We start from the raw sequence: 22,594 nt of genomic DNA on the forward strand, positions 1-22,594 counted from the left end.
CAGGGTGGGCTGGGGCGAGCCCGGGGTTCCGACCTGTCGCCGCAGGGGCCGTGACGCGAGCCCCGGGACCCTGCGCCTGGCTCCGCCTCCGCCGGCTGGGGCAGGACGAGAGGGCGTGGCCACGTCCCGTGGGGACGCGAGCGGCCGCGACAGCCGGGGAGGGCGGGCCCTCTCCCCGAGTGACGGGAGGGAGACCCAACCCGCGCCAGGGCACGGGGCCGGCCTTCCTGCAGCCTCTTCCGCTCGCCGGCTGCGGCGCCTGGGACGGTTGCGGTGGGTCTGGGCGCTGGGAAGTCGCCAAGATGATTAAAAAATTCGACAAGAAGGACGAGGAGTCTGGTACGCGCTGGGATTCTGACGCCCACCCTCCGCCACGGGGGTCCCTTCCCCCGCCCGCCGCCACCTGCTCTCGGGGACTGCAGACCGAGGGGCGTGGGCGCCGGTGTGCCAGGGGGCCGGTTCCAGTCGGGGGCCTGCCCCTAGCCCCTCCCCCGGCGCCGGAGCCTCCCCTCGGGTCGCGCGCTCCCGTCCCGGAGCCCGCGCGCAGTCTCTGGCCGCCCGGCGGCCCCGCCCCCTCCCCCTCCTCCGCCCCTCCCCCTCCACCTCCCCCTCGGTCGGCGCAGCCCCTCCAAGTCGCCTCCGCCCCTCTCATCAGGGGTGGGCTGCTCGCAGAGGCGGCTGGCCCTTCGAAGGTGGCGGCGGGGATGGGTGTACGCGTGAAAGAGGCGAGGGGTGTCGATAGTGTTAGGCCCAGAGTGGGTCCGAGATCCACGGGACATCGTGTGTGTATATGAACTTTGAGGTGCCTTCCTTGTACCTTACAGTCTTTCTGGACCTTTTACTCTGTCTGCTTCCCAGGGGGAGGCATTGTCCCATGATACACAGATCATTGAAAGCTCGGGCATCCAAAAGTGAATTGCATCTTGGTGCTTTGGTCCAGAGCAAATGCAGAAGATGCCAAGCCACCTCCAAAAACAAACAAAACAAAACTCAGCGTTTGAAAGCTGCTCTCACAAAGTGTTGTAGAGGTTTGGGTTAGTAAAACCTCCACGGCCCCTTCCAGCTTGAAGTTCACATGATTCTCTGCTAAGCTCTTCTGCCTCGCAGTAAATGTTAGAAACACACAAAATCATGCTCGCCTTTAGGGAGGTCCAAAGGCGCCCAATCACAATCTCATTAATCTTAATTGTGTGGACAGGATAGATTTTGTAACAAAAGAAGAGAAGGGACAGGAGACACTCCTTTCAGGCAGGGTTCCTTCAAAAGTATGAGATTTTACTGGAAAGCAATGACAGAACCAGTACCGTAATCAAAATGATACTCAGTTTCCATGCATATTAGTAACGATTATCACTGTAATATCCAAGCGTTCACTTCATAGATGAGATATCCCAAGCATTTAGTAGCCTTCTGAAGAATATAAGTTGGGGTAGGGCAGCTATTAAAGATGTTTTTTTCATTTTATAGGTAGTGGCTCCAATCCTTTTCGGCATCTGGAGAAGAGTGCTGTCTTACAGGAGGTATGGCTCGGAAGTAGACTGTGTCCCTTCATTTCTGTTCCACTTTAGAATGGTGGGCACAGAGCCTCTGGAATGCTGAGAGCGAGAATAAGAATTAAAAAGTGTAACTGAGTTCAGAGAATATACACTCGAGGGAAGAGGAAGAGGGATTGCTTGTCAGACCGAGAGTCTAGAGCTTATAGAAATGCAAAAATATGCAGACTCAGCCACATGCTGAGAACTAAATAAAATTCCAGAAGAGTTGTTTAGTGCAAGGTTATTGAAAGAAGTCATAGGTATTAAACCCATTGTGTTCAAATGGTGTAGATAAATATTGATTCTTAACAGATAAAGCCTACAAAATTGAAGTATTAGGCCTAAGGGAATGAATTAGAGAATACAGAATGGAAAACGAAGGCCAGATCCATAATAAATGAAAAACTGTAGGCAGCTAACATCATTTGGATTTTGTGATTAAAATGCATAATAGTCTTTATTTTATTAAAGTTGATTTTTCTGTAATCTGTGATAGAAAGAATAGAAAATATACTGTGTATAACAACGTTTTCTGTTTCCATAGGCTCGTCTGTTCAATGAAACGCCCATCAATCCAAGAAGATGTTTGCATATTCTTACAAAGATTCTTTACTTACTGAACCAGGTACATTGTTTTGATTTTCTCCAGATTTGTGTCCTGGAATAAAAATACATCATATGCAGTAAAGTACCATTATTTTTTTAAAAATTCACTTATTTAAAAAATCTACAGTGTTTGATTTACACAATAATATGTAAAACTTATTGGGGATGATGGTGACGCATACTTCTTTTTTTATATATGATGTACTAAACCAGCTAAGTACATAATAGACTTTCAACATTGATTTGAATTTAATAAGTATTAGCTAATGTTAAAACATGTCGTTTAGATTTGTTCAGAGGTCTTTATATCCCTCCAAAAATATAGTGCAAAACCTTAGACAAATTCCAGAAAGAGATTTTACCCTTTTTTGGGGGATGACATGGGTGGGTATATGTTTTAAAGCTTTGCTTTTAATAGTCACATTTTATATTTATTATCTCTACTCCACCATTACTAACAATATGATTCTGGGCTTAACCATTTTGTGCCTTAATTTCCTTTTTTATAAGTGGAAATTATGACAATACCTGTTTTATAAAGTTGGAATGACTAAATGAAATAATAAATGTAAAGCATTGAGAATAGTCCTGGACGCATAGTAAGCATTCAGGAATAGTTTTCATTCCATCATTCAGCAGATGTTTATTGCATACCTGCTGTGTCCTACCTGCTGTTTTAGATACTGGGGATATATACAACAGACAAAACCAACGAGAATATTTGCCGTAATGTAACATAGATTCTATTTGCCATTATCGTTTTTAATTTTGTTTTTTTATTTTATTTATTTTGTTCAGACTTAATAATCTCATGAAATGTCTAGGGCCTTAGAAAATGTGACACACATACATGCACACACACACACGCCCTCAGGCGGTTTACATAGGTGCTAAGAAGACTATGGTTTCCTTGAGACTATTTTGTCTTTACTGTGTTTCATGACCGAAGACCTGATCCAGAGACATAATATAGTTTCGTAGTTTGCAAATGGAGGCTGAACAACAAGGACATACTTTTAAATAAAACGTTATCTAGTTGCAAACATCACATCCCTCTGTGGTAACATATTAGAAACATTTTAGGCACAATTATTTTGATTTCACTTTTCAGAGTACACGTTGTGTCCAAGTTGCATCAGTCCATTGTATAAACAGTATTGAGAAGTTGGCAGTGGGTCAGAGTACCATATACTTTTGTATTGACCAATAGCTCTTTGATGGGCAACTCATGTCGAAACATTTAATTACCTTGGTAAGGAAATTACCAAGCGCAGGCTGATAAACAGGTTTGGGAACCTGAGTATTTTCTAGTTCTTGGGAGAACTTTATGGAAAAATACTTTTAAATTCTATCAGAGTTGACATATATACCCATATTTTTTTCTGAATTTCTAGTCAAGGAGGGAGTAAAATTTTACCAATGTGACTGAAAAGTACCTGTACTTGTAGGTAGTCAGGAAATAGTTGTGAAAGAAAGAGAGAAATCTCTTGGCTGGTGAGCAAGTTGGATTGAAATCATGGTAAACTATTATACTTTGTCTCTCATCCTAAACTTTCAAAGTTTGTCTTCAAAATGTGCTTATTCTTAAACTCGTGACAAATAGAGTGAAGACTACTTATAGTCTATGTGAAATCTGAAGTTTTGAACAGTGATTGAGCCTAACGTATTATATAGGATTGCTTTAATGAAGAAATTAAATATTGAAATGGTAATGTTTCAGGTCTGAAATCTGCCATGTTTTGACTATAAGTGAAATAAGTTATTTAACACCTTGTTACTCAAAAAAATGTAGTTCCCAGAGCTGCAGTATTCACATCACTGGGAGCTAGTTAGAGATGCAAAATTTCAGGCTTCAGCCCGGAGCCACTGAGTCAGAATCTGCATTTTGGCCCAATTCTCTGCTGATTTATTGAGCACATTAAAGTTCCAATCCATAGCATTTTTTGAGAGGCTTGAACCAGTATCTTGAGATCTGTAGCCACCCCTTGAACCTTACTGGTTGATATGTATCTTACTGATGGGTCTCTTTGTGTCATGTTTTCTGGGATTTCTAACAATAGTTCTTTATAGTTTATTACTTGCTATGCTCCTGTGAGAACATCAGGCTTTGTGTTGGGCATTCAATTATAGAAACGTACAAGGTGTGATCTCTGCTCGTAGGCAGTGTAGCAATAACCTCCAAATCTGATTAGAAACTCAATTTGCTATCATTTTCTACCTCCTCGTAAATCACAGTTCTTTGGCAAAATTAAAATAGTTTCTACTAAAAGGTTAGAGACCGCTATTCTAGAACCTTTATAGCATGGTGTGTGATATTATTTTAAATAAGGAGCACATAAGTGGCTCTGCAGATTTATAAAGTGAAAGCCAGCAAAATAGCAAAGAGACAGAATGTTTACAAAGAGATTTTTTTCCTGTATTCTAAAAGACTTTTGCAGAAATAAAGAGAAAACCTTAACTGTTTTTTTTTTTTTTAATTTTAAGTTTAAGAAATTGTTTTAAATTTTCACTTAGGGTGAACACTTTGGAACTATGGAAGCCACAGAAGCCTTCTTCGCAATGACTCGATTGTTTCAATCTAATGATGTAAGTCTTTTTTTTAAAAAAAGATTCTTTTAGGCTGAAAAAACTCCCTTGATTTGTTTTCCTTGGGGGACTTAGAGTGTTCCAAATTTGGGAAGGTTACTTGAAATGTTTAAGATTACTTAAAAATTGTTTATCTTCATGAAATGTATAAATGTTCATTAAAGGACATGTGCAAATAAAAGAATGAAAATATATAGTATAAAGCTGTTCAACCACAGATCTACCATGCAGTCATAAAAACCGTTATTCTCCAGCTTCTAGCATGACGCTGCAAAAGTGAACAGGTGTAGAGCTCAGCGGAAGAGGCTACCACATCTCTAAGTTCTTAGTGAAGTTTCTGGTGGGCCCGGAGTTGCTGCCGGTCAGCAGGGCTGGCAACTGAGAAGAAGAGCTGGATGCAGAGTGGGAAAGAGGACATGGAGTAGGGAAAAAAGAAGAATGAGGACAAAGTACAGCTGCCAGAACCTCTGCATCTGTCTTTCATTACCTTAGACCACACTGACTCTCAGCATAATGGCTGCTGCTTTGCTCCTGTTTTCTAATGTGGCACGTATTTCTCTTTGCCCAGCTCTAGTTCAGAGCTGTGCAGAAAAGGGAATTCTGGGAAATGTATTTTCCAGCTTTCAGTTGACATAAATTGTTCAAACCTTGCGGTACTTTTACATATCACGGGCCACATTTTTGGCCTGACCCCCAGGGATTGGAGTCTGGTTATATAGCTAGACAATGAGAAGTTTCAGGAGTGGGTCCTCGGGAACATCTGCAGTCCCTTGTAAAGTAGCTATCTCTGGGGAGGCCATTGCACATTCTTCAGGCATAGGGAGAAACCTTAAACCCTAAAGCCTAAGCCCTAACCCCAACCCCAAATTTCCTCAGACAGGGTGAAGAACTGCTTCTACTTGCAAAGGAGGGTTGGTGGCATTTAAGGATTCAAAACAAAGTACTTCGCTTGATCAGAATCTGGCCATATGTCCCCATGCCAGTTTTCAGAGCCCTGCCCCTTCCCAGTCAAGGCCCTAACTTTCACATCGGCTGCCCCACAAGGGTGTGAACTGCATTTGCTTTGGAACTCAGCCACCTGTAGGATATGCTTTTCAGAAATCTCAGCCCAGTGTCAGCGTGACGTGAGGCATTAAAGAAGATCTCCGGCCCTTATCCAGACCTTGAGCTGTGAATTTAAAACTCTGAGCTCATCATTTTCTTTTACCCGGTTCTCCAGTGTACTTAGAAACAACTAACCCATTGTACAGCTCCTTTCACGAAAATGTTCTATGGCAGCAACTACTTACTTACCCAAAGCCTTGCCTTCTGTATGTTCTCGATTATACTTGTCTTCAGATAGTAATTGAAGTATTTTGCCAGTATGCCACGGACTACTATTGTCCCTTTTAGCACTGGAAACAGAGTCATTAATGCCTTTTTTCAAATCAGAGAAGCAGTTTCAGATTCTTATCCTTCAAGTCCTGTTTCCCTTTAATCACTTTCTGCACTAAAAATTTGGGATTCAATCAGGGAAGTAGAACCACTATGATTATAATAGAAATACTTATTAGAGAAATCAGATTAGAAAACTAGGCCTTCTTTCAAGTGGGTCCATAGAGAGGGACTATTACAAAAGTTATGGAAGGCTGTTGCCTCTTGTCGCTCTATGAATTTGTAGCCCAAGTGTCTAGTGGTGGGCCTGGCATTGGTGTTGCTTAGAGGGCTGACAGCTGGGATGAAAAGCTGTACACAGGGCAAGGAAGAGAATGCAGAGCAGGGAAGAAACAGAGTGAGGATGAACTCGAAGCCTCGAGCACAGAGATTAAAAACAGAGGGCATGAAGTAGTTTTCTGGGGAATGTAGAACTGTTCAATAGGACAGATGGTCCCTTGAAGTTAGTGGTCATAAATTTAAAGTATTACCAGGTAGTGTGGCAAATGTTTTTCTTCTAGCTACAGGCTTCAGGTTAAGGCATGGTAGAGTTAGAGATTGGATTTAATCAGAGTTGGGATTTTGCTGGGTTAGCAAACAGGCAGAAGTAAAGAAGTTGAGTAATTGAAATATTGACCATGGAATCTATGTTTGGTTAGGAGGCAATAAAAACAGGAGCTGATTGGGACAGTAAAATAGTTGATAGGATCGATAGATTGTAGGTCATGGGGGAGTGAAAGAATCGTTGGAGTCAGGAGTGGTGCTTGGAGAGAGAAATTCTTGGAAACGAAATGATGAAAGGGATGCTGCTACTGGTAAAGGCCGTGACAGTGGGAGCGGGTGATTGTGACAGGAACGAGGACAGGATCATTGGGGAAGAGAAGGTCAGCTCCACACAGGGTCAGAGTTTTAGTAACTGTCTGTATGTATATTAAGGCCACCGATAATTATTAGTGGGTGATACTGGAGATAGAGAGAGCGAACATTTTTAAAAAATAAGGGAAGTAACCTGGATCTGTATATGCAGCCAGGAATGGTGGCAGGCGATACAGTCTAACAGCGTAAGCTTTAAAGCCGGAGTTTTTTAGGGAAGGATGAGGCTCAGTGAATGAAAGAAGGCAGTGCAGTGATTTTGAATAGGCAGTGAGGGTCCGCGTGGACAGCTTCCCCACCCGTAGGTCTGGCGGGTGGGAGGGAGAACAGCCACACTTTGAGAAGCCTGCAGGGGACTTCTTAGGGGAGAGCCAGGTTCAGTTAGAGAAAGGATGGGATTGTCCGGAGAAGAGTTTGGGATAAAAGGGATTTGGTTGATGAAAAGGCCAGAGAGCGTGATGGAGGGTTTGGGGTTTGTGGATGGATGGAAGATGGATGGAGTGAGATTGGGTGCTTCACCTGGCTACATGGTGGTAAGTGTTTAGGCGATGAGTGATGGTCAGGACATGTTAGGTTTTTTGTAGTATATGAAATAAGTAACCACGTACAGCGTAATGTGATTCATTTTAATGGTCCCTTAGACAGAATACGAAATCAAGGCGTGATATACTAGGGGGGAAGGAAAGGTGGGGATTTTGCCAGCAGCACGTGGAGCTCCTTCCTTACCAGAGGGTTGTTACTACCTTGAGATTGGTAGCCTCCTGTCCACACTTACTTACCTATGTATTACATAAGTTTGTATCCATAATTTATACTTAGTATGATTGTGTTCTAAAATAGAATACAAATTCTGTCACCTTCATATTATTGTACAATTTAAAAATTAATATATTTTTGAGATCTACCTACTTGCCACATGTACTTCTGATTTACTTTAGTCAGTATCATTGCTGAGTGGAATCCCAATGTGTTCATATACAGTATTCCTATTTATTTACCCATCTTCTGTTGGTAGATACATGAGTTGCTTCTCCTTTTGGTATTACAAATGATATTACACGTAATGTTTATGTACATGTCTTCTTGTGCAAATAGTGAGAATTTTTCTGGGGTAGATTAGCTACAGGTGGAATTTCTAGATAATGCCACTTATTTGATCTTGTCAAATTGATCTTTAAAGGATTGAACTAATTTACACAGACATTGCTTCAAACCCTTACCTGCTCCTGAGAATAATTTTTATTATCATACCTAACTATTTGCCATTTAGAAGAATGTGAATGGCATTTCTATGTGGTTTTAATTTGCATTTTCATGATCACTGCTGAAATTGAAACCCTTTTCATATGTCCAGTGGTCACTTCACTTTCCTCCTCTGTGAATTGTTCCTATTCTGTGCTAATTTATATTCTTTCTACTCATTTATAAGTTTCATTTTTTCATTTTAGCCTTAAAAAATTCAGCTTCATTGAAGATGTATATACAATAAAATTACTAATTTTAAGAGTACAATTCAGAGAGTTTTGACCAACATAGAGAGTCATGGAGTCATCACCACAGCCCTGATAGAGAGACTTTCACCACCCTGGAACGTTCTCCCTTCTCCCTTAGTCCTCTGTCCCTTATTGCTCTGTCCCTTGGTTGTCTGTCTCCTACCTCAGCCCCTAGTACTGGCAGTCATTGATCTTTCTGATAATATAGCTTTGCATTTCCTAGAATTTTGTTTAAATTTAATCATATAGCATATAGTCTTTGATGACTTTTATGGCTTGTTTCTTTCACTTGGCTTATGGCTGCTGAGATGGATTCAAATTTTTGTATCAATAGTTTGTTCATTTTTATTGCTAAGTAGTACTCTAACTTATTTATCCATTCACAAGTTAATGGATATTATGAGCAAAGCTGCTGAAAATATTCAAGTGCAAGTCTTCGTGTGGATGGACCTATATTTTCATTTTTTTGGTTAGTATCTAGAAGTGGCATTGTTGAGTTTGTATTTCCTTAATAATGAACATATTAAGCATTTATTAAGCAAATATATGCTTTTTGCCATCTGTGTATCATCTTTGGTGAAATGTCTGTTCAAATCTTTTATACTTTAAAAAGAAAAAAAACCAGATTGTTTATCTTCTGGGTTGTATGGTTCTTTATATTTTCTGGAGACCAGACCTTTATTAGATAGGTGTGTAAATATTTCCTCCCAGTCTGTGGCTTACCTTTTCATTCACTTACCACTGTTGTCTTCTTATTCTTTTTTTACATATACTTTACATATAGTAAAATTCACCCTTTTTAGGAGATAGTTTTATGAGTTTTGACAAATGCGCGGTTGTCACCACTGCAGTCAAGATTTAGAACATTCCGTCAGTCCAAAAAGTTCTCTCCTGCCTTTTTGCATGATCTCTCCCTCCCATCCTTGGCCCCAGGCAACTCTTTTCTTTCTTTATAGTTTTTACCTTTCCAAGAAGTCATAAGGATAATATCATCCTATATGAAGCCTTTTGAGCCTTCTTTTCTATCACTTGGCATAATGCGTATGAGACTTGTCCACGTTATTGTCTGTATTAGTAGTTTAATTCGTTTTATTCATTGCAATATTTCGTTGTATGGATACACCTCAGTTTCTCTGTTTACTGGTTGAAGGATATTCGATTTGTTTTTGTGGTTATGAATGAAGTTGCTGTAAACATTCATGTACAAGTTTTTGAACATAATTTTTTACTTCTCTTTGGTGAACACCTCGGAGTGGGCTTGCTAGGTCAGATGATAGGCGTGTGTATGTTTAACTGCCAGCCCATTTTCCAAAGTGACAGCCATTCCTGTCATCACTGTATGAAAGTTCTGGTTGCTCTGCGTTGTGGCCAGCACTCAAGTATTGTCTTTTTCGTTTGTTTATTTTTAATTTCAGCCATTCCGATAGGTATGTAGCAGTATCTCTTTGTCACTTTAAGTTGCATTTTCCTAGTGACTAATGATCTCAAGCATCTTTTTATGTGCTTTGTTTGCCTTTATATATCTTCCATGGTGAAGGACCGTTTATATCGTTTACCCATTTTAAATAATTTGGTTGTATATTTTCTTATTGAGTTTTGAGATGTCTTTATGTATTCTGCATACAAGTTCTTTATCAGATACATGTTTCTCAAATATTGCCTCCTAGCCCGTGGCTTGTTTTTCCATTTTTTCAGGTTTTCAAAGAGCAGACATTTTTAATTTTGATGAAGTCCAGTTTATCATTTTTTTTTCTGTTATTGATTGTGCATTTGTTGAATATCATAGAAATTTTTGCCAAACTCAAGGTCACAAAGATTTTTTACGCTTTCTTTCCTAGGCATTTTGTAGTTTTTATGTCTTACAGTTACTTTGTGATCCATTTTGAATTAACTTTTGTGTATTATCATATACACAAAGTAAGGGTTGGATTTCTTTTCATTTTCTATCTCTTCTTTCCTCCAGTGGAATAATTGCATATTGATATGGAAGGAGGAGGGGGAAGAGGAAGAAATGATGATATTTGAGTTACTTTGACACATTGCAACATTCTTTTTTATTTCATTGATCTGTTTGTCTACTCTTCTTCCAGTACCACACCATCCTGATGACTAGCTTCACAGTAGTTTTAAGTTGGAAAATTTCTAATTGTTTTCCTATTTTATTTTCAAAATTATTTTAGCTCTTCTAGGTTCTTTACATTTCCACATGAACTTTAGACCCAGCTAGTTCATTTCTATTTTAAAAAGCTCCTGAAACTTTGATGGGGATTACACTGAATCTAAAGCTCAATTTGAGGAGAATTGACATTGTAACATTATTGAGTTTTCTGTTCCACAAACATGGTGTATATCTCTCTTTATTCAGGTCTCTTAATTTCTGTCAGCAGTATTGTAGCTTTCAGCATGGAGGCCATACAGATTTTGTAAAATTTATCCCTAAAGTAGGTCATATTTTTTATGCTATTGTATTTTTACTGTTTGTAGGTAGTCTATAGAAATTAAATAGTTTTTTGTATGGTGCCCTGTTTCTTGTGATCTTGTTAATAAATTCATTTATTAGTTCTAAGAACATGGGAGGTTCCTCAGGATTTACTTTTTTCTTTCCAATATTTACGCCTTTTATATGTTTGTCTTTATTGCCTTCTTGAATTATTATACAGCACGAATAGGAGTGCTGGTCGGTAATATCCTTACTTTGTTCCTGATTTTTAGGGCAAAGATGTTTAGTCTTTTGCCATTAAGTGTGATGTTAGAACTAAGTTTTTTATTGGTAACCTTTATCAGGTTGAGGAAGTTCCTTTCTATTCCCAGTTTGCCGAAAGATTTTTTTCGTGAATGGGTGTTGAATTTTGTCAAATGCCTTTTCTGTATTCATTTAATTATGGTTTTTCTTTTTTAATGTATTAATGTGGTGAGATGTGTTTATCTATTTTTCTGGAAAATATAAAATCTTTGGTTTCTGTTAAAATTTGTTAAGGATTTTTGAGTCTCTGTTCATGAAATATATTGATCTGTAGATTTTTTCTTATATTTTGGTCAGGATAATGCTGGCCTCATAAAATGAGTTGGGAAGTTTTTCCTCCTCTTCTGCTTTCTGGAAGAGTTTTTGTAGAATCATTATTAATTTTTCCTGAATTGTTTGCTCAAGTTCACTACTGAAGCCATCTTCTTTGTGCGAAGGTTTTTGATAATTATTAACTCCATTAAAAAGAAATAGATATGTTGCTATTCAGATTATTATTTCTCTTCTTGAGTGAGCTCTGGTAATTCGTGTCTTTGAAGGAATTTGTCCATTTCATCCATATTGCTGAACTTTGTTGACATAAAACTGTTCATAATACATAATACATATTTTTTTTATTCTTTTAATGTTTGTAGGATCTCTAGTGATGTCTCTTCTTTCATTCTGATATTGTTAAATTTTATCTTTTCTCTCTTATTCCTGGGAAGTTTGTCTAGAGATACCTGCATATTAATCCCTTCACAGAACCAGCTTTTGTTTCATTGATTCTCTATCGACTGTTTTTCTCTTCCAAACTAATGGTGCAGAAAAATAGAATGCTAAAAAATCAAGCCAGAAAAAGGGGCAAAAATACAATAAAAGAAACATAGATCAAGCAGGACAAACATAAACTATATAATAGATGGTTGATATAGACCTAAATATATCATTATCTATGTTAAATGTAAATGAAGAATGCAAAGAACATTTACATAAATCGACTATACTGAGCTATAAAGCAAGACAACAAATTTCAAAGGAATGAAATCGTATAGACTGTGTTCTCTAATTAAAATGGATTACTATTGGAAATGAATTATAAAAGAATAACAAGGTAATTCACCGTCTGTTTTGATATTAAGAGTAAAGGGGCTAGGTGTACCCTGCTACCATTAATACCTAGAAAATCAAACAAAATATATTGTGCAGTAGTTTTCAGACATTAGATTTAACAGGCATCCCGGGCCTGTGATCTGAAGAAAAAGAAAAACAAGGTAAACCCTAGGATTACATTAGTTCATTGCCCAGAGGCAGATAATAGGCCTCAGGTCAGGGAGTGCATACTGAAAAGGAGCCTAGTTATCTCTCTTGAGCTGAGAAAATACATGGAGTGTGGGGAGGTCAAGAAAGCTCAAATTTTTAGAGCAGAATACCAGAGGGAGGAAGGGAAGAAAGAAAGGAAGGAAGGACATTGCTACAGCAGTCTGCCGAGGGCTTCCCTTTGAATCTTTGGAGAACTTATTTGTGCATATGTAAAAGCAAACTACCGAAGGCCAAAGAAAGAATCAGCCGAACACAAGGCTGAGAACAGTTCATATTCCCACTAGTGAGAGCAGAAAGACCTTGTCAGCTGGAATAGTTCTCAGAAAGGTATCACCTCAATAATGGGAACATATTAGCCTTAGGCTAAAGCTTTAAAAAGCTTGAAAGCAAGCCTCAGAAGTAAAAAACTGATCCCGGGTAACCTAACCTCATGACAGAAGTGAAGTACAATAGTATGTAACAATACAACAAAATCCAGTATGTAACAACATAAATTTCACAATGTATAGCATCCGATAAAAAATTATCAGGTATGCAAAGGAGGAAAATATTATCCATAATCAAGAGAAAAATGAATCAGCAGAGACAAACTCAGGATTGATAAAGATGATGGATGAGCAGGTAATGACATTAAAATGGCTATTATAGATATGGTCTAGATGTTTTAGAATGTATAGAAAGCTATAAGAATGAGGAGCAAAATAGGAGACATGCAGAGAGACCCCAAAATTAAAAATAAAGCCTATCTGTCTATTTATGATGGAAAATATACTGTAGGGGATTAATTGCAGATTAAAGACTGCAGTGGGGAAAAAAACCACTGAACTTTAAGATGTAAACTATCCAAAATGAAACAAAGAAAAAAGACTGAACAAAAATAGAGTATCAGCAATATGTGGAATAACAGTTTCAAAGTTTTTATACTGGATACCCTAGAAATTGCAACATGGATGTTTGACTTATCCAAATCTAATATTCATCTTTATCTATTTCCTGTTCATGAAAATTTGAGAACCTTAGGATATGCTTATTACTTATATGTATATGACTATGTAAATAGTCATGTATATATTTATATATCATAAAACGATTTTTTTATTGAGATTTAAATGTCTTTAAAACATTTAAATAACTATTTTTTTTAGAGCAGTTTTAGGTTTGCAGCAAAATTAAGAGGAAGGTACAGAGATTCTCCAAATACCCCGCACCCCCAAATGTCCATAGCCTTCTCCATTATCAACATTCCCCACAGTGGTACATTTGTTAGAATTGATAAACCTACATTGACACATCACAGTCACCCAGGGTCCACGACATGTATCCATCATTAAAATATCATACAGAGTATTTTCACTGTCCTAAAAATCCTCTGTGCTCTACCTGCTCATTCCTACGCCCTCCCCACCAGCTCCTGACAACCATGGATATTTTTACTCTGTCCATGGTTTTGCCTTTTCTAGAATGTCATATAGTGGGAATCATACAGCATGTAGCTTTATCAGATTTTTTCCTTTCACTTAATAATATGCATAAGATTCCTTCATGTCTTCGTGGCTTGGTGGTTCATTTCTTTTTAGTGCTGAATAATATTCTATTGGCTAGTTACACCACAGTTCATTTATCCATTCACCTACTGAAGGACATCGTGGTTGCCTCTAAGTTTTGGCAATTGTGAATAAAGCTGCCGTAAACATCTATGTGCAGATTTTTGTCTGGACATAAGTTTTCAACTCCTTTGGGTGAATTCAGAGGCGCATGATTGCTAGATCATACGATAAAAGTATGTTTGATTTTGTGAGAAACTGCCAAAACATCTTCCAAAGTGGCTGTACCATTTTTATTTCCAGCAGCAAAGAATGAGGATTCTTGTTGCTCCACATCCTTATCAGCACTTCTTGTCAGTGTTCTGGATTTTGGCCATTCTCTTACGAGTGTAGTGGTATCTCAGTGTTTTAATTTGCCTTTCCCTGATAACATATGATGTGGAGCATCTTTTCATGTACTTATTTGCCATCTGTTTATCTTCTTTAGTGGGTGTCTGTTAAGGTCTTGGCCCATTTTTTGGTCAGTTTGTTTTTCTTATTTTTGACTTTTAAGAGTTTTTTGTATATTTTGGATAACAGTCCTTTCTCAGATGTACGCTCTGTAAATATTTTCTCAAAGTCTGTGGTTTGTCTTCTTATCCTCTTGACATTGTCCTTTGCAGAGCATAAGTTTTTAATTTTACTGATGGCCAGTTTATCAATTATTTCTAGTATTATGTATTTGGTGTTTTACGTAAAAAGTCATGTCATACCTGAGGTCATCTAGGTTTTTTTCTAGGAGTTTTACAATTTTGCATTTTACATTTAGGCCTGTAATCTACTTTGCATTATGCAAGGTCTGTGTCTAGATTCATTTTCTTTTCTTTTTCTTTTTTCTTTTTTTTGCATGTGGATATTCAGTTGTTCTAGTACCATCTATTGAAGAGACTGTCTTTGCTCCATTGTGTGGCCTTTGCTCTTTAGTCACAGATCGGTTGACTCTAATTATGTGAATGTGTTTCAGGGTGGTCTCTTCTATTCCATTGATCCTTTTGCCTTCTTTTGCCAATACTACACTGTCTTATTACTGCTTACGACTTTTTTCCTTTTTATTCATTCCTTGCTGTATTCTGAGTTATCATCTAGAATAATTTTCCTTGCACCTGAAAAATATACCTTTTAGAATCCTGTCCTCACTAGACTTTAGATGCTTTATCCTATGCCAGTAAGACCCTGGCCTTGTACTTCTGTGGCGATGAGCTGTTTGTTTTTCTGTTTGTGGCACCTATGAATTTCCCTTTATTTTGCCCTTGACTATGTATTTAGAATTTTTGTTCCTATTTTATTCAGCATCTCTGTGCATTTGTTCGGTCAGTGTGTTTAGTGGTTATGAGCCCATCTTTGGCAGCACTTTGTATTTTACTTTTTAAAATTGTAGCCATTTTGGTGGGTGTGAGGTGGTATCTGTAGTGTAGTTTTAATTTGTATTTCATCAATAACTAATAATGTTCGCCCCTGCCCCCTTCTTTGTGCTTTAGCTAATTTTTTTGTATCTTCAGCTTTATTCTGCTTCGTGGTAGATTTTTATGGGGGGAGGGGGCAGAATTTTTTTCAGCTCTAAAGTTTCGATTCTTATTTTCTGTTTTCTTCTCATAGCAGCCTCATATGGGTGTCCTCTGCCCCGTCTATCTGCCCGGTACTGGCTTTCTTTTTCCAGGGGAGATTTTTTTCTGTATTTAATCACCATCAGAATCCTTACTCCCTTTTTCCTTCTCCTTACTGGGCTCAGTAGTCTCCACCAGATTCTTTCTACAGCTTGGACTCTGAAGCTAGATCTGATGTACTTGAGTTTCACTACTTATAAGAAATTTGAAGTTACTTGGTAGGGCATGAGGATAGACGGGCTGGAGGAAACAGTGCCCATTGTGTGTGAATAAATCAGAGGTCCAGGTGAGGAGGAAGGGAGGATGGAACTTTACTACTGTTAGTTTAACACTTATTTTAGATCTAGGTATCCATGTCAAAATCTTGATAACTGAAAATGAAGTTGGTTCATGGATATACCTAGATGATACTATGCTAAGTGAAATAAGTCAGACAGATTAAGCCAAATACCATATGATTTCACTTATATGTGGAATCTAAAAAACAAAATAAACAAACAGAAATGAACTCATAGATTGAGAACATTTTGATGGTTGCCAGATGGGGCAAGGGTTGGGAGGCTGGGTAAAGAAGGGGAAGAAATTAAGAAGTACAAGTTGGTAGTTACAATATAGTTGTGGGGATATAAAGTACAGTATAGGGACTATTATAATTATGTATGATGCCAGGCGGGTACTAGACTTATCAGGGAGATCACTTCCTAAGTTATATGAATGTCTAACCATATCGTTGTAGACCTGAAACTAATATAATATTGTATGTCAACTGTAATTGAAAATTTTTTTAAAAACTGAAAAAAAAAAGAAAAAAGAAAACAGAAGTTGGTTATAAAACCACAAATACTTTAAGGAAAAATATCTGTATTCACTGAACTGAGGAAAATACAGAGTCTGCATGTTTCTCCATATATGTTTTTAAAAATTTTTAAAAATCCATTTTCCAGGACAAGCCTTTAACATTTTGCAAAACCTAAGTCTTCAGACTCACACTGTTGGAATCCAAATTTGGATCTCCGTGTAAAGACCCCTGTGATTAACTGAAAGTTGGAGTTTTCATGTACCTGTTTTCCTGTGTCTGTGCCATCAATTACTTGTGTTATGAAAAAGTAGTAGTATAAATGTTTTCTCATCCAGATATTTTGGGCAGATAAGAGCCTTTTTTAAGGATAACTTTCTAAATATATCTACTTAGGATCCTCAGTTCAAATAGTTTAAAAAACCATTTTCTTATGAGTAACCTGTTGTATTTTATAAATAATTTTCCAGCAAACATTGAGAAGAATGTGCTACCTTACCATCAAAGAAATGGCTAACATCTCTGAAGATGTGATAATTGTCACAAGCAGGTATGTGAATAGTCAGAACCTAAGATGGGGTACTAATGTATTTAGTGGATATTTGTTGTTCTCTGTTTTACTTTTTTTGACTAAAAGCCAATAGGAATTTAAAATAAAGTATCTTAAAGCATTCTTTTCTCAAATGTGGTTGTCATCATGTAAAAACCATCTTTATCTGATAAAGCAAAGAAAGAAGTCACAAAGGATAATGCTAATAGAGATGATTACATTATAAATGTTCATAAAAATAAACAAAACTAAAAAGTAAACAATACACTGAAATAAAATATTTACAAGTACATCAAAGGTATATATAAATATGCAAAACTCTTACATTTAAAAAAATTTTAAGTAATAATTCTATAAAATAGCTAGTATAAAGGCTCTAAATATCTTTAGTCATTTTCACGAGTGACCAAAAATGTAAATTAAAAGATCAAAAGGAGTTATGATATTTTTACTCATCGAATTGGCAAAAAAGAAAAAAGGCAGTCAGTACTTGTAAATGGAGGCTGATGTTTTGTATACAGGAGGTAGAATAATGAATAATAAATTGATTCAGTTTTTCTAGAAAGCAGTTGGGCAGCTTTTGCCGAATGTTTGAGAGTTTATCCCCTTGACTCGGTAATGCCACATATGTGGAACTATGCTCAGCACATAATCAGCACAGGAAGCCTTCTGTACGGTGATGTCTGTGGCAACACGGTTTACACGAGCAAAGGAATGAAACAACTTAAATGTCGCCATTGTTAAAATTATTTAATTAGCCATGTTTATAACCTGACTTTTAATTTTTTGAAAATAATTTCGAAACATCTTTAATGATGTGGAAAAGTTCTCAATAAAGTGCGAATGGAAGTTGGATTCAAGTCTATGCATTCCATAGAGTCTCAGGTTAAAAATGTTTTTTGTCTGTATATAAAAACATATGGATGGAAATACACTGATACATTACCAGTACATTATCTCTGGATGTTTGGGATTGTGGCCATTTATTTTCTTTAAACTTTTGATAATTTCCAAGTGTCCTAGAATGAGTATATATAGAGTTCCAAATTATATAAAAAATGTTACTTAACAAATAATGGCCTTGTTAATTATAACTCATTTAAGTGAATCTGGTTTTTGTACAACAAAATAAATTTTGGAGGAGGATGCTTGTGTTTAACCAGCAGTTGTGTTGAATGTAGTTTTAATTAGTAAAGCTTTCAGCTGAAAGTAACCAAAAGCCAGATGTAAATAGTCATTGAAACAAAATAGACAGAGTAGCTGGCTTTGGTTCTGTAGCTTAACAGTGGCAGGGCTGGTGTCTCTTGGATTTTTGTGGACATTCTCACATTATTGCAAAATAGATGCCTGAATTACTGGCAATGGACCATTCAAGGTGGGAGGGGCATCGGGAAGGGAGCCAGGGAGGGCCAACACCATCTGCCTCTTTTATCAGGTGTGCAATTGCTTTTCCCAAGGCAATTTTTAGATTTCATTTGGCACAGCTGTGTTATATGACTATCCTTAGGAGACCAAGAAAGTGAGTATTTAGCTTTTATAGCCCGAGTATTAGGGAGAAGGGGTTGAAAATGGGTATTGGATTAATCAGCGAACAGTGTCTGTCACAAATAAGAAATAAAAAATCTTCGTTTGGATTGATAGATTCACTAAATATTGGAAAAATTAAAAATACATTAATCAACTGTTGATTGAGTTTTTTTGTTTAGTTGTTAATACTTCCCTCTGAGTCCTATTAGGCTGCCATGAATTATGGTTGGTTTCTAGTTCATTTCAAATGATAAGTAAATTTAGTAGACAAAATAATGGCCCCCCAAAGATATCCCCGTCCTGATTCCCAAAACCTGTGTGAATATGTTACATTATGCAACAAAAGGGAATTAAAGTTGCTAACAAGCAGATGGGGAGAGTAGCCTGGGTTACCCAGGTGGGCCTAATGTAAGGATAAGAGCCCTTAAAAGTGGAAAAGAGAGGGAGGAGAAGGTCAGTAAGGAGATGTGCTGATGGAAGCGGTCAGGGAGGTGCATTGTTGCTGAGTTTGGAGGTAGTGGCAGGAGACCATGAGCCACGGCTTTACGGGTGGCCTCTAGAAGTGGGAAAAGGCGAGGAAATGGATTACTCCTACAGTCTCCAGAAAGGAATGCAACCCAGCGGACACCTGGAGTTTAGCCCAGTGAGACCTGTGTTGGACTTCAAACTTCCAGAAGTAAGATAGAGAAATGAATGTTGTCTTAAGCCTTTAAGTTTGTGCTAATTTGTTACAGCAGCAATAGAAAACTAACAGATTTCGCAATATAGAAGTGCATCCACTTAATATGTTGTATACCTTAAACGTACATAATGTTATATGTCAGTTATATCTCAGAGCTGGGAAAAAGAAAACGTACAGAGATTTTGGTACTTGAAAGTGGGGTACTGCTGTAACAAATACATAAAAATGTGGATGTGGCTTAGGAATTGGGCAGTGAGTAGATGCTGGAAGAATTTTGAGGAGCATGATAGGAAAAGGCTTCATTGCTATCAATAAACTGTTAGTAGAAATATGGATGTTAATGACTCCACCAAGACTCAGAAAGAAGTGCGGAGCAGGATAGAGATAGTATTTATCACTTTGGAGGAAACTCAAATCATTGTGAACAGACCGTTGGTAGAAATACGGGGGGCATAAAGGCACTGCTGGTAAGGGCTCAGAGGAAAATGGGGAAGATGTTACAAAGTGGGGAAAAAAGGGGATCCTTGGTGTATAGTGACAGAAAGTGGAAATAGTTTCCTGAAGTTAAGTGGACTTCTAAGCAATGAACTTGGATATTTAACTGAGATTTCCAAGCAGAGTGTTGAGGTGCAAGCTGTTTTCTTTTTGCGACTTACAGTAAAATTTGAGAGTGAAGAAATAAATTGAGAAACCTGTTAAACAAGAACCAGGAGTTCTTTATAAATGTCAAATTATTATGGTGTACACCTGAAACTAACGTAGTGCTGTATGTTATTATACCACAAAAAAAGAACCAGGAGTTCTCGATTTTGGAGATTCTTAGCCTACTACAATGGCAAAGATCCTGAAATCAAGAGATTCATTAGGAAAGCGTGACCTAGAGAAAAAGTTACTCAATAGCCTTTTGCTAAAACCCCAGAAAGATGAAAAGGTCAGAGTATTCCCTCACACAGAACACTCTGAAGAGATCATAGAGTCCCTCAGCTTCTAAGCAGAAGTCAAAACAGTGGTGAGATTATCTAGGCAAGATCTGTGAAGGAGCCTCTTGTCTAATGGAGTCTCTGGACGTATATGGCAGTCCTTTGAGAATCTTATACTATCAACAACATTTCCAATTTTGACTAAGAGGGACAGAGAGGGTGAAGTGAAAGACAGCTATCAGAGCCCCAAATTCTACAGGCAGGAAACAGGCTGATCAGATTACTCAGCTTTAAACACATGGTGTCTCTTATGGGAAGGAAGGACGGCTCTGAGGGCGGAGGTGCGGGCCCACAGGGTAGAGCTGAGAGGCTCAGAGAATTCTGCCCAGGACTTGAAACCACTTCTACTTTGCCTGTCTGGGTTTCATAATTGCATGGGACCAGTGACTCTCTTCCATCCATTTCTCTTTTTGAACAGGAATGTCTGTCTCTCTTATCCTCTGGCAGTCTCACCCGGTATTTTGGGAGCCAAGAACTTGCTTTCTAATTTCGCAAGTCCACAGGTGGAAGGGAATTTTGCCTCAGGATTGATTGGTTACACCGAGTCTCACCTATACCTAAGTTAGATGATGTTGATAAGATTGGGACCTCTGAGTGAAATTTAGATTAAATTTTTGACTTTGAGTTGATGCTGTAATGTGTTGAGATTTGGGGGGATTTTGGGATGGGGCGAATGTGTGGGGTGAATTTTGCCTACGAGACGGGTGTAGCCTTGCTGACCCAATGGTTTTACTTTAAGCAGTGAGACCTATGTTGGGCTTTTAACCCACAGAACTATAAGATAATACATTTTTGTTGTTTTAAGATAGTAACTGTGGTCTTTCGTTACAGCAGGAATAGAAAACTAATATAGATGACCATTCTACATGCATAGATAATTGTGTTAGCTTGATAAGAAACCACGGAGATTAAGAAAACCTGTAGACAGACCCTTCACAGTATGTACGAGTAGCCAATAAGCACTTGGAAATATACTTCATGTTAGCCACCAGAGAAATGCAGGTTAAAACCTCAGTGAAGTATCAGTCCATACCCACTAGCATGGTTAAAATAACAAAGCCCGACAACACCAAAATCAAGTCTGCTCCAATACTGAGTACGTGGAACAGTTGAGACTCTTGTGCCTGTAGGTGGGAATGTAGTGTCCACATGAAAACGTCCAAACCTAGAGAGAATTTTTCTAAGTTAATTTGAGCCAAACTGATTACCTATGTTGAGGAGCAAGATCTCATCCTCTGGAGAATAACAGTTTTGTAGCTTCTTTCACGAATTTGAAATTGAGGGAAGGTAAGGAAGATTACGTGGAGGTAGGAGAAAGCAGGATGAGGATCGATTACAGGATCTTTTACAAGATTATGGGCTCTCCTGAGGGTGGTTACAGTTTAAGTTTTAGAAATGTACATTTCATTTCATTTTATTTCTTTTTTATTAAAATGATTGAGGTGACATTGGTTAATAAAATCAAAGAGGTTTCAAGTGTACAATTTAATAATGCATATGTATATTGCATTGTGTGTTCACCACCCGAAGTTAAATTTCTCTCTGTCATCAAATATTTGACCCCTTTTGCTCTTATCTAGCTTTTCCTCCCCTACGTCCCTCTGGTAACCACTAGTTCACTGTGAGTTCATTTGTCAGGTTTGTTGCTTTCAATTTTATGTCCCATAGATGAGTGAAATCATATGGTTCTCAATTTTTTCTGTTTGACTTATTTCACTTTTAGCATGATAATCTCAAGGTCCATCCGTGTTGTCTCAAATGGAAATATTTCATCTTATGGCTGAGTTATACTCCATTGTATATATGTACCACAGCTTCTTTATGCAGTCCATCTATCAAAGGACGCTTTAGTTGTTTCCATGATTACAGTTTATTTCAGAGGCGTGTTAACCTAGATGCACAGAAACAACAGACAGGGCTTGCTTAATGCTAAGACAAACCTTTTACTAAAAGGTGTTATGTCTGGGGCAGGACTGCCCACCATGACCTGCCCAATAGGAATTTATGATCAGATCACCCTGTGAGGTGACTTTCCATAGAACCCTTTTTTTTGGTCCACAGTAGAATGAATAGTACAGTTGCCTTAAAGTTTGTCAGTATCTTAACGTTAAACATATACCTACCCTGTGATGGGTAATTCCAGTGCTAGATATTGACCCAAGAAAACAGAAAATATATGGCCACAAAAAGACTACAAGAATTTTATAGCAGCTTTATTTGTGATAGCCCTAAATGGAAACAACCCAAAAGTTCATCAGCTGGAGAATGGAAGAGCAAATTGTGGTACGTTAATACAGTGGGCTACTACTCAGTGGGAAAAA

The 22,594-nt window shown here is 38.0% G+C and overlaps 1 protein-coding gene across 3 annotated transcripts in view; it reads left to right on the forward strand.

The window, feature by feature from the left end:
• The first annotated feature begins 219 nt into the window (after window positions 1–219).
• Window positions 220–22,594, forward strand: part of COPG2 (COPI coat complex subunit gamma 2) — a 154,726-nt gene continuing 132,351 nt past the window's right edge. The window contains exons 1-5 of one of the 3 annotated variants that reach the window (XM_016148729.2): window positions 220–339; window positions 1,468–1,520; window positions 2,080–2,160; window positions 4,656–4,727; window positions 17,005–17,084. In XM_016148729.2, the coding sequence (XP_016004215.1) occupies window positions 303–339; window positions 1,468–1,520; window positions 2,080–2,160; window positions 4,656–4,727; window positions 17,005–17,084 (323 nt within the window). In that variant the 5' untranslated portion in view covers window positions 220–302. Of the gene's footprint in view, window positions 340–1,467; window positions 1,521–2,079; window positions 2,161–4,655; window positions 4,728–17,004; window positions 17,085–18,771; window positions 19,288–22,594 lie in introns of those variants that run through there. The other 2 variants (XM_016148731.2, XM_016148730.2) reach the window with 2 other exon arrangements.

This window comes from Rousettus aegyptiacus, unplaced genomic scaffold (assembly GCF_014176215.1).
Source record: "Rousettus aegyptiacus isolate mRouAeg1 unplaced genomic scaffold, mRouAeg1.p scaffold_m13_p_13, whole genome shotgun sequence".
In the NCBI taxonomy this organism is placed as follows: domain Eukaryota; kingdom Metazoa; phylum Chordata; class Mammalia; order Chiroptera; family Pteropodidae; genus Rousettus; species Rousettus aegyptiacus.